The 12,860-nt window shown below is 46.2% G+C and overlaps 1 protein-coding gene across 1 annotated transcript in view; it reads left to right on the top strand.

The window, feature by feature from the left end:
• LOC143785053 (uncharacterized) overlaps positions 1 to 11,934 on the top strand; it is a 30,829-nt gene extending 18,895 nt beyond the window's left edge. Inside the window, exons 11-12 of the mRNA XM_077273714.1 lie at positions 9,749 to 9,832; positions 11,655 to 11,934. Coding sequence (XP_077129829.1) covers positions 9,749 to 9,832; positions 11,655 to 11,720 — 150 coding nt within the window. The 3' untranslated portion in view covers positions 11,721 to 11,934. The remainder of the gene's footprint in view (positions 1 to 9,748; positions 9,833 to 11,654) is intronic.
• Positions 11,935 to 12,860: the final 926 nt, after the last annotated feature.

Genomic DNA, 12,860 nt, shown 5'->3' with positions numbered 1-12,860 from the left:
ACTTGTCACATGGTGACTGTATAATATCTTTGTACACTTGTAGGCAGGGCCGGTTTTAGGCAAAGTGGGGCCCTAGGCAAAGTTTAAAATGGGTCCCCAAATGCTAACATATTGCACATCACACAGAAGCCTTTCTGTTGTATTTACGTGCGCTGAGTTCAGGCCGCTAAACGAGTTTGATCGACAATACTGAAGTTGTTCAACGCTTGTTTCCCGGCCTCTTTCCACCAGCTGAGGAATAATGATGAGACAGAACGATCACTAATAGATCACTAACAGATCACCATACAGTATCATGTTTTCAGCAGCACATCTACAGTTTACACTGGCAATGTGCTGCTGACAACAAGGCTTTTTGTTCCAGCAAAAACAATCCGAATATGCAGCATTTTACTTGTTTAGTAAAATACACCCCATAGTCCTCCATATATTATAATGTGCTCCATAGTCCTCCATATAGTATAATACACTCCCTATAGTCCTCCATATATTAAAATACACTGCTCAGTCCTCCACATAGTATAATACACTCCTCATAGTCCTCCATATAGCATAATACAATCCTCATAGTCCTCCATATAGCATAATACAATCCTCATAGTGCTCCATATAGTATAATGCACCGCCACAGTCATCCATGTAGTACAATTCACTTCCCATAGTATAATGCACCCCATAGTTCTTCATATAGTATAACGTATTCCCCATAGTCCTCGATACAGTATAATGCAGCCCACATATAGTATAATGCAGCCACCCCAGAGTATAATGCAGCCACCCCAGAGTATAATGCAGCCACCCCAGAGTATAATGCAGCCACCCCACAGAGTATAATGCAGCCACCCCAGAGTATGTAACCCCCATAGAATATAATACAGCCCACCTCCCCATAATATATAATGTAGCCCCCCATAGAATATAATGCAGCCCCCCATAGTATATAACGCAGCCTCCCCCATAGAATATAATATACCCCCACAATAGTATATAACACAGCCACATAGTACATAACATGGCCTCCCCCATAGAATATAATATACTCCCCATAGTATATAGCAAAGCCCGCATATTATATAGCACAAACCGCATAGTATACAGCACAGCCTGCATACTATAGCACAGCTCGCGTAGTAGATAACACAGCCCACACAGCAGTATTCAGCACAGACCACACAGTAGTATACAGCACAGACCACACAGTAGTATACAGCACAGCCCACGTAGAAGTATACAGCACAGTCCACACAGTAGTATACAGCACAGCCCACAGAGTAATATATACAGCACAGCCCACAAAGTAATATATACAGCACAGCCCACAGAGAACTATATACAGCACAGCCCACAGAGAACTATATACAGCACAGCCCACAGAGAACTATATACAGCACAGCCCACAGAGAACTATATAAAGCACAGCCCAGAGTACTATATACAGCACAGCCCAGAGTACTATATACAGCACAGCCCACAGAGAACTATATACAGCACAGCCCAGAGAGTACTATACACAGCACAGCCCAGAGAGTACTATATACAGCACAGCCCAGAGAGTACTATATACAGCACAGCCCAGAGAGTACTATATACAGCACAGCCCAGAGAGTACTATATACAGCACAGCCCACAGAGAACTATATAAAGCACAGCCCACAGAGAACTATATACAGCACAGCCCACAGAGTACTATATACAGCACAGCCCAGAGTACTATATACAGCACAGCCCAGAGTACTATATAAAGCACAGCCCAGAGAGTACTATATACAGCACAGCCCAGAGAGTACTATATACAGCACAGCCCAGAGAGTACTATATACAGCACAGCCCACAGAGTACTATACACAGCACAGCCCACAGAGTACTATATACAGCACAGCCCACAGAGTACTATATACAGCACAGCCCAGAGAGTACTATATACAGCACAGCCCACAAAGTAATATATACAGCACAGCCCACAGAGAACTATATACAGCACAGCCCACAGAGAACTATATACAGCACAGCCCACAGAGTACTATATACAGCACAGCCCAGAGTACTATATACAGCACAGCCCACAGAGAACTATATACAGCCCACAGTGGTATACAGCACAGAGCACAGCCCACAGAGAACTATATACAGCCCACAGTAGTATACAGCACAGAGCACAGCCCACAGAGAACTATATACAGCACAGAGCAGTATACAGCACAGAGCACAGCCCACAGAGAACTATATACAGCCCACAGTAGTATACAGCACAGAGCACAGCCCACAGAGAACTATATACAGCCCACAGTAGTATACAGCACAGAGCACAGCCCACAGAGTACTATATACAGCCCACAGTAGTATACAGCACAGAGCACAGCCCACAGAGAACTATATACAGCACAGAGCACAGCCCACAGAGAACTATATACAGCCCACAGTAGCATACAGCACAGAGCACAGCCCACAGAGAGCTATATACAGCCCACAGTAGTATACAGCACAGAGCACAGCCCACAGATAACTATATACAGCCCACAGTAGTATACAGCACAGAGCACAGCCCACAGAGAACTATATACAGCACAGAGCAGTATACAGCACAGAGCACAGCCCACAGAGAACTATATACAGCCCACAGTAGTATACAGCACAGAGCACAGCCCACAGAGAACTATATACAGCCCACAGTAGTATACAGCACAGAGCACAGCCCACAGAGTACTATATACAGCCCACAGTAGTATACAGCACAGAGCACAGCCCACAGAGAACTATATACAGCACAGAGCACAGCCCACAGAGAACTATATACAGCCCACAGTAGTATACAGCACAGAGCACAGCCCACAGAGTACTATATACAGCCCACAGTAGTATACAGCACAGAGCACAGCCCACAGAGAACTATATACAGCACAGAGCACAGCCCACAGAGAACTATATACAGCCCACAGTAGCATACAGCACAGAGCACAGCCCACAGATAACTATATACAGCCCACAGTAGTATACAGCACAGAGCACAGCCCACAGATAACTATATACAGCCCACAGCAGTATACAGCACAGAGCACAGCCCACAGAGTACTATATACAGCCCACAGTAGTATACAGCACAGAGCACAGCCCACAGAGTACTATATACAGCCCACAGCAGTATACAGCACAGAGCACAGCCCACAGAGTACTATATACAGCCCACAGTAGTATACAGCACAGAGCACAGCCCAGAGAACTATATATAGCACACAGTAGTATACAGCACAGAGCACAGCCCACAGAGTACTATATATAGCACAGAGCACACAGTAGTATACAGCACAGAGCACAGCCCACAGAGAGCTATATACAGCCCACAGTAGTATACAGCACAGAGCACAGCCCACAGAGAGCTATATACAGCCCACAGCAGTATACAGCACAGAGCACAGCCCACAGAGTACTATATACAGCCCACAGTAGTATACAGCACAGAGCACAGCCCACAGAGTACTATATACAGCCCACAGTAGTATACAGCACAGAGCACAGCCCACAGAGTACTATATACAGCCCACAGTAGTATACAGCACAGAGCACAGCCCACAGAGTACTATATACAGCCCACAGTAGTATACAGCACAGAGCACAGCCCACAGAGTACTATATACAGCCCACAGTAGTATACAGCACAGAGCACAGCCCACAGAGTACTATATACAGCCCACAGTAGTATACAGCACAGAGCACAGCCCACAGAGTACTATATATAGCACACAGCCCACGGTAGTATACAGCACAGAGCACAGCCCACAGAGTACTATATATAGCACAGAGCACACAGTAGTATACAGCACAGAGCACAGCCCACAGAGAGCTATATACAGCCCACAGTAGTATACAGCACAGAGCACAGCCCACAGAGAACTATATACAGCCCACAGCAGTATACAGCACAGAGCACAGCCCACAGAGAACTATATACAGCCCACAGTGGTATACAGCACAGAGCACAGCCCACAGAGAACTATATACCGCCCACAGTAGTATACAGCACAGAGCACAGCCCACAGAGAACTATATACAGCCCACAGCAGTATACAGCACAGAGCACAGCCCACAGAGTACTATATACAGCCCACAGTAGTATACAGCACAGAGCACAGCCTACAGAGAACTATATACAGCCCACAGCAGTATACAGCACAGAGCACAGCCCACAGAGAGCTATATACAGCCCACAGTAGTATACAGCACAGAGCACAGCCCACAGAGGACTATATACAGCCCACAGCAGTATACAGCACAGAGCACAGCCCACAGAGAACTATATACAGCCCACAGTAGTATACAGCACAGAGCACAGCCCACAGAGTACTATATACAGCCCACAGTAGTATACAGCACAGAGCACAGCCCACAGAGAACTATATACAGCCCACAGTAGTATACAGCACAGAGCACAGCCCACAGAGTACTATATACAGCCCACAGTAGTATACAGCACAGAGCACAGCCCACAGAGTACTATATATAGCACAGAGCACACAGTAGTATACAGCAGAGCACAGCCCACAGAGAACTATATACAGCCCACAGCAGTATACAGCACAGAGCACAGCCCACAGAGAACTATATACAGCCCACAGCAGTATACAGCACAGAGCACAGCCCACAGAGAACTATATACAGCCCACAGTAGTATACAGCACAGAGCACAGCCCACAGAGTACTATATATAGCACACAGCCCACGGTAGTATACAGCACAGAGCACAGCCCACAGAGTACTATATATAGCACAGAGCACACAGTAGTATACAGCACAGAGCACAGCCCACAGAGAGCTATATACAGCCCACGGTAGTATACAGCACAGAGCACAGCCCACAGAGAACTATATATAGCACAGAGCACACAGTAGTATACAGCACAGAGCACAGCCCACAGAGAACTATATACAGCCCACAGCAGTATACAGCACAGAGCACAGCCCACAGAGAACTATATATAGCACAGAGCACACAGTAGTATACAGCACAGAGCACAGCCCACAGAGAGCTATATACAGCCCACAGTAGTATACAGCACAGAGCACAGCCCACAGAGAACTATATACAGCCCACAGTAGTATACAGCACAGAGCACAGCCCACAGAGAGCTATATACAGCCCACAGTAGTATACAGCACAGAGCACAGCCCACAGAGAGCTATATACAGCCCACAGCAGTATACAGCACAGAGCACAGCCCACAGAGAACTATATACAGCCCACAGCAGTATACAGCACAGAGCACAGCCCACAGAGAACTATATACAGCCCACAGCAGTATACAGCACAGAGCACAGCCCACAGAGAGCTATATACAGCCCACAGTAGTATACAGCACAGAGCACAGCCCACAGAGAACTATATACAGGCCACAGTAGTATACAGCACAGAGCACAGCCCACAGAGAGCTATATACAGCCCACAGTAGTATACAGCACAGAGCACAGCCCACAGAGAGCTATATACAGCCCACAGCAGTATACAGCACAGAGCACAGCCCACAGAGAACTATATACAGCCCACAGCAGTATACAGCACAGAGCACAGCCCACAGAGAACTATATACAGCCCACAGCAGTATACAGCACAGAGCACAGCCCACAGAGAGCTATATACAGCCCACAGTAGTATACAGCACAGAGCACAGCCCACAGAGAACTATATACAGCCCACAGCAGTATACAGCACAGAGCACAGCCCACAGAGAACTATATACAGCCCACAGCAGTATACAGCACAGAGCACAGCCCACAGAGAGCTATATACAGCCCACAGTAGTATACAGCACAGAGCACAGCCCACAGAGGACTATATACAGCCCACATCTCTTCTCTTCCTCCCCTCACCTCCTCCGAGAATGGCCCCACAGTCCAGAAAAAAAAAAAACTCTCCTCACCTCTCCTCGTGCCCAGCGTTGCTTCCTGGTTCCTGCTCCTGTCTCAGCAGCTGCAGTCTGCCCGGGACACAGCAGGTGCGCGATGATATGACATCATCGCGCACCCGCAGTGTCAGAGGCAGAGCGGGGAATGATGGGAGAGGAGCGTCTGTAGACGCTCTCTCCTCCATCATTGCATTCAACTGTACCGGCGTCTATACGCCGGTATAGTTGAATGCGACGGCGGGGGCGGCGGATTGAGCGGCCCACCACTGGCACCGGCCCTTCTGGCATTTGCCAGAAGTGCCCTATGGCCAGTCCGGCCCTGTGTACAGTGCTCCTCTCTATAGTATGAAGTGCTCCTCTCTATAGTGTACAGTGCTCCTCTCTATAGTGTGAAGTGCTCCTCTCTATAGTATGAAATGCTCCTCTCTATAGTGTACAGTGCTCTTCTCTACAGTGTACAGTGCTCCTCTCTATAGTGTACAGTGCTCTTCTCTATAGTATGAAGTGCTCCCCTCTGTAGTGCTCAGTGCTCCTCTATAGTGCACAGTACTCCTCTATAGTGTACAGTGCTCCTCTCTATAGTGTACAGTGCTCCTCTCTATAGTATGAAGTGCTCCTCTCTATAGTGCTCAGTGCTCCTCTATAGTGCACAGTGCTCCTCTCTATAGTGTACAGTGCTCCTCTCTATAGTATGAAGTGCTCCTCTCTATAGTGCACAGTGCTCCTCTGTATAGTGCACAGTGCTCCTCTGTATAGTGCACAGTGCTCCTCTCTACAGTGTACAATGCTCCTCTCTATAGTGTACAGTGCTCCTCTCTACAGTGTACAGTGCTCCTCTCTATAGTGTACAGTGCTCCTCTCTACAGTGTACAGTGCTCCTCTCTATAGTGTACAGTGCTCCTCTCTACAGTGTACAGTGCTCCTCTCTATAGTGTATAGTGCTCCTCTATATAGTGCACAGTGCTCCTCTCTATAGTGCACAGTGCTCCTCTCTATAGTGCACAGTGCTCCTCTCTATAGTGCACAGTGCTCCTCTCTACAGTGTACAATGCTCCTCTCTATAGTATGAAGTGCTCCTCTCTATAGTGTACAGTGCTCCTCTATAGTGTACAGTGCTCCTCTCTACAGTGTACAGTGCTCCTCTCTATAGTGTACAGTGCTCCTCTCTACAGTGTACAGTGCTCCTCTCTATAGTGTATAGTGCTCCTCTCTATAGTGTATAGTGCTCCTCTATATAGTGCACAGTGCTCCTCTCTACAGTGTACAGTGCTCCTCTCTACAGTGTACAGTGCTGCTCTCTATAGTGTACAGTGCTCCTCTCTATAGTATGAAGTGCTCCTCTCTATAGTGTACAGTGCTCCTCTCTATAGTGTACAGTGCTCCTCTCTATAGTATGAAGTGCTCCTCTCTATAGTATGAAATGCTCCTCTCTATAGTGTACAGTGCTCTTCTCTATAGTATGAAGTGCTCCCCTCTGTAGTGCTCAGTGCTCCTCTATAGTGCACAGTGCTCCTCTATAGTGTACAGTGCTCCTCTCTATAGTGTACAGTGCTCCTCTCTATAGTATGAAGTGCTCCTCTCTATAGTGCTCAGTGCTCCTCTATAGTGCACAGTGCTCCTCTCTATAGTGTACAGTGCTCCTCTCTATAGTATGAAGTGCTCCTCTCTATAGTGCACAGTGCTCCTCTCTATAGTGCACAGTGCTCCTCTGTATAGTGCACAGTGCTCCTCTCTACAGTGTACAATGCTCCTCTCTATAGTATGAAGTGCTCCTCTCTATAGTGTACAGTGCTCCCCTATAGTGTACAGTGCTCCTCTCTACAGTGTACAGTGCTCCTCTCTATAGTGTACAGTGCTCCTCTCTACAGTGTACAGTGCTCCTCTCTGTAGTGTATAGTGCTCCTCTATATAGTGCACAGTGCTCCTCTCTACAGTGTACAGTGCTCCTCTCTACAGTGTACAGTGCTGCTCTCTATAGTGTACAGTGCTCCTCTCTATAGTATGAAGTGCTCCTCTCTATAGTGTACAGTGCTCCTCTCTATAGTATGAAGTGCTCCTCTCTATAGTATGAAATGCTCCTCTCTATAGTGTACAGTGCTCCTCTCTATAGTGTACAGTGCTCCTCTCTATAGTATGAAGTGCTCCTCTCTATAGTGCTCAGTGCTCCTCTATAGTGCACAGTGCTCCTCTCTATAGTGTACAGTGCTCCTCTCTATAGTATGAAGTGCTCCTCTCTATAGTGTACAGTGCTCTTCTCTATAGTGTACAGTGCTCCTCTCTATAGTATGAAGTGCTCCTCTCTATATTGCTCAGTGCTCCTCTATAGTGCACAGTGCTCCTCTCTATAGTATGAAGTGCTCCTCTCTATAGTGCACAGTGCTCCTCTCTATAGTGCTCAGTGCTCCACTATAGTGCACAGTGCTCCTCTATAGTGTACAGTGCTCCTCTCTATAGTGTACAGTGCTTCTCTCTATTGAGTACAGTGCTCCTCTATAGTGTACAGTGCTCCTCTCTATAGTGTACAGTGCTCCTCTCTATAGTGCTCAGTGCTCCTCGCTATAGTGCTCAGTGCTCCTCTATAGTGTACAGTGCTCCTCTCTATAGTGCACAGTGCTCCTCTCTATAGTGCTCAGTGCTCCTTACTATAGTGTACAGTACTCCTCTCTATAGTGTACAGTGCTCCTCTCTATAGTATGAAGTGCTCCTCTCTATAGTGTACAGTGCTCCTCTCTATAGTGCACAATGCTCCTCTCTATAGTGCTCAGTGCTCCTCTATAGTATACAGTGCTCCTCTCTATAGTGCACAGTGCTCCTCTCTATAGTATGAAGTGCTCCTCTCTATAGTGTACAGTGCTCCTCTCTATAGTATGAAGTGCTCCTCTCTATAGTGTACAGTGCTCCTCTCTATAGTGCACAGTGCTCCTCTCTATAGTGCTCAGTGCTCCTCTCCATAGTGTACAGTGCTCCTCTCTATAGTGTACAGTGCTCCTCTCTGTAGTGTACAGTGCTCCTCTCTATAGTGCACAGTGCTCCTCTCTGTAGTGCTTAGTGCTCCTCTATAGTGTACAGTGCTCCTCTCTATAGTGCTCAGTGCTCCTCTCTATAGTGTACAGTGCTCCTCTCTATAGTGCTCAGTGCTCCTCTTTAGAGTACAGTGCTCCTCTCTATAGTATGAAGTGCTCCTCTCTATAGTATGAAGTGCTCCTCTCTATAGTGCACATTCTCTTTTTATACACAGTCATGTGACTTAGCAGAAAATTGACCTTCCTGCTGTTAATCATTAGTATCACTTAATTTTCCGGCCTTTTGTTAATCCTGTCCCAACTTTTTTTAGTTTTGTTGCTACTTTCAATTTCTAAATGTGTTAATTTTATCAGATGAAAAGGAGAAATGTCCAACGTCTGATCTGTTCTCTGTTCTATGTGATAAAATATGGTGAGAAGCGGTTTCCAGTTCATCACATTCTGGTTTTATTTTTCTTCTACAAACGCCCATATTTTATGGAATTGTGGTTGTATAACATTCTGGGTGTTATATAATATTTAGATACAGGAAAGAAATATATCTTGGTACCGTGTTAGCCAGTAGATAGAAAAATATTTAGAATTGAGAGTCCTCAGTGGTTGATACCTTTTAATGGCTAACTGAAAAGATGGTAACAAATTGCAATTTGTTACCATCTTTTCAGTTAGCCATTAAAAGGTATCAACCACTGAGGACTCTCAATTCTAAATATAATATTTAGGTAATTCGGTAGATTACCACTAACCAGTGAAGAGTCTCTAATGCATATTCTTGAGGTCAAGTAGTCATCTGCGTGTCTGCTCGTGTACATTATCTCTGTCGTATTGTAGAGCCGACTGTTCTGGAGGCTGATACCATACGGGCCGGTGCTACTTACACTCTGGAAGATGTGGTGGCCATCACATGCGGAAACTGTGAGTATGGGAGATGTGTGCAGGTTATGTATACAGGTATATATACCGTATGTATAGACGTGCAGTACAGACCAAAAGTTTGGACACACCTTCTCATTTAAAGATTTTTCTGTATTTTCATGACTATGAAAATTGTACATTCACACTGAAGGCATCAAAACTATGAATTAACACATGTGGAATTATATACTTAACAAAAAAGTGTGAAACATCTGAAATTATGTCTTATATTCTAGGTTCTTCAAAGTAGCCACCTTTTGCTTTGATGATTGCTTTGCGCACTCTTGGCATTCTCTTGATGAGCTTCAAGAGGTAGTCACTGGGAATGGTTTTCACTTCACAGGTGTGCCCTGTCAGGTGTAATAAGTGGGATTTCTTGCCTTATAAATGGGGTTGGGACCATCAGTTGTGCAGAAGTCTGGTGGATACGCAGCTGATAGTCCTACTGAATAGACTGTTAGAATTTGTATTATGGCAAGAAAAAAGCAGCGAAGTGAAGAAAAACGAGTGGCCATCATTACTGTAAAAAATGAAGGTCAGTCAGTCCGAAAAATTGGGAAAACTTTGAAAGTGTCCCCAAGTCCAGTAGCAAAAACCATCAAGAACTACAAAGAAACTGGCTCACATGAGGACCGCCCCAGGAAAGGAAGACCAAGAGTCACATCTGCTTCTGAGGATAAGTTTATCCGAGTCACCAGCCTCAGAAATCGCAGGTTCACAGCAGCTCAGATTAGAGACCAGGTCAATGCCACACAGAGTTCTAGCAGCAGACACATCTCTACAACAACTGTTAAGAGGAGGCTTTGTGCAGCAGGCCTTCATGGTAAAATAGCTGCTAGGAAACCACTGCTAAGGACAGGTAACAAGCAGAAGAGACTTGTTTGGGCTAAAGAACACAAGGAATGGACATTAGACCAGTGGAAATCTGTGCTTTGGTCTGATGAGTCCAAATTTCAGATCTTTGGTTCCAACCACCGTGTCTTTGTGCGACGCAGAAAAGGTGAACGGATGGACTCTACATGCCTGGTTCCCACCGTAAAGCATGGAGGAGGAGGTGTGATGGTGTGGGGGGGCTTTGCTGGTGACACTGTTGGGGATTTATTCAAAATTGAAGGCATATTGAACTAGCATGGCTACCACAGCATCTTGCAGCGGCATGCTATTCCATCCGGTTTGCGTTTAGTTGGACCATCATTTATTTTTCAACAGGACAATGACCCCAAACACACCTCCAGGCTGTGTAAGGGCTATTTGGCCAAGAAGGAGAGTGATGGGGTGCTACACCAAATGACCTGGCCTCCACAGTCACCAGACCTGAACCCAATCGAGATGGTTTGGGGTGAGCTGGACCGCAGAGTGAAGTCAAAAGGGCCAACAAGTGCTACGCATCTCTGGGAACTCCTTCAAGATTGTTGGAAGACCATTCCCGGTGACTACCTCTTGAAGATCAGCAAGAGAATGCCAAGAGTGTGCAAAGCAGTCATCAAAGCAAAAGGTGGCTACGTTGAAGAATCTAGAATATATGACATATTTTCAGTTGTTTCACACTTTTTTGTTAAGTATATGATTCCACATGTGATAATTCATAGTTTTGATGCCTTCAGTGTGAATGTACAATTTTCATAGTCATGAAAATACAGAAAAATCTTTAAATGAGAAGGTGTGTCCAAACTTTTGGTCTGTAGTGTATGTGTATGGGGAAGCTGATTTCTCTGTCTCCAGGGGAACCTCTGCCCCCTGACCCCCCCGATCATGGTGATCTCCTCTTGGTCAATGTTTCCGGGATATCATTACTGTACTGATGGTCAATCTCGTATCCCAGACTTTACAGGAGATTTCTTACTTTGCCGTCCGCTCCCCGGTGATCCTGGCAGCTGAAGGCATTTAACATCACATAAGACGAGCAGTCGATGGGTGGCAGCGCTGCCGATCGTGTGATGATAGCGCCGTTCTTCGCTGACGCCTCCTCCTTCTCTGGACGTCCCTGGCTGAGCTCACTACCACTGTTTGTCTTCATTACATTTCAGCTTTTATTTTGTAGCATAGAAACTTCTCTCTGTAATTCCACAAAATCAATAAATTCAGAAAGTCAAAGATCGAAATTGATGTCACTAAATATCCGGGACATGTCGTATTTGTTGGATATGTGGATGTTGTGTAAGATTGTAACGGCGGAACGACTTCATTGTCTACAGCACCACGTGTACGACTGTGGCGGTGCCCGGTACTGCAGATCAGTGCCACCCACCCCCGCCACGCAATGCTCCTGGAAGCTGACCTACCATAGTCATTGACCGACAGGAAGTGACCAGCCAAAATCACTGACAGGAAGTGACCCACCACAATCACTGACAGACAGGAAGTGACCCTCCTCAATCACTGACAGACAGGAAGTGACCCTCCTCAATCACTGACAGAGAGGAAGTGACCCACTACAATCACTGACATACAGGAAGTGACCCTCCACAATCACTGACAGACAGGAAGTGACCCTCCTCAATCACTGACAGACAGGAAGTGACCCTCCTCAATCACTGACAGACAGGAAGTGACCCACCACAATCACTGACAGAGAGGAAGTGACCCACCTCAATCACTGACAGGAAGTGACCCACCACAATCACTGACAGACAGGAAGTGACCCTCCACAATCACTGACAGACAGGAAGTGACCCTCCACAATCACTGACAGACAGGAAGTGACCCACCACAATCACTGACAGACATGAAATGACCTCCACAATCACTGACAGACAGGAAGTGACCCACCACAATCACTGACAGCGAGGAAGTGACCCACCCAATCACTTACAAACAGGAAGTGACCCTCCACAATCACTGACATACAGGAAGTGACCCACCACAATCACTGACAGACAGGAAGTGACCCTCCATAATCACTGACAGACAGGAAGTGATCATCCACAATCACTGGCAGACAGGAAGTGACCCACCACAATCACTGACAGACAGGAAGTGACCCACCACAATCACTGACAGACATGAAATGACCTCCACAATCACTGAC

This window comes from Ranitomeya variabilis, chromosome 7 (assembly GCF_051348905.1).
Source record: "Ranitomeya variabilis isolate aRanVar5 chromosome 7, aRanVar5.hap1, whole genome shotgun sequence".
Lineage (NCBI taxonomy): Eukaryota > Metazoa > Chordata > Amphibia > Anura > Dendrobatidae > Ranitomeya > Ranitomeya variabilis.
The sequence above is the reverse complement of the archived record's forward strand: the minus strand, read 5'-3'. Positions and strand labels throughout refer to the sequence as shown.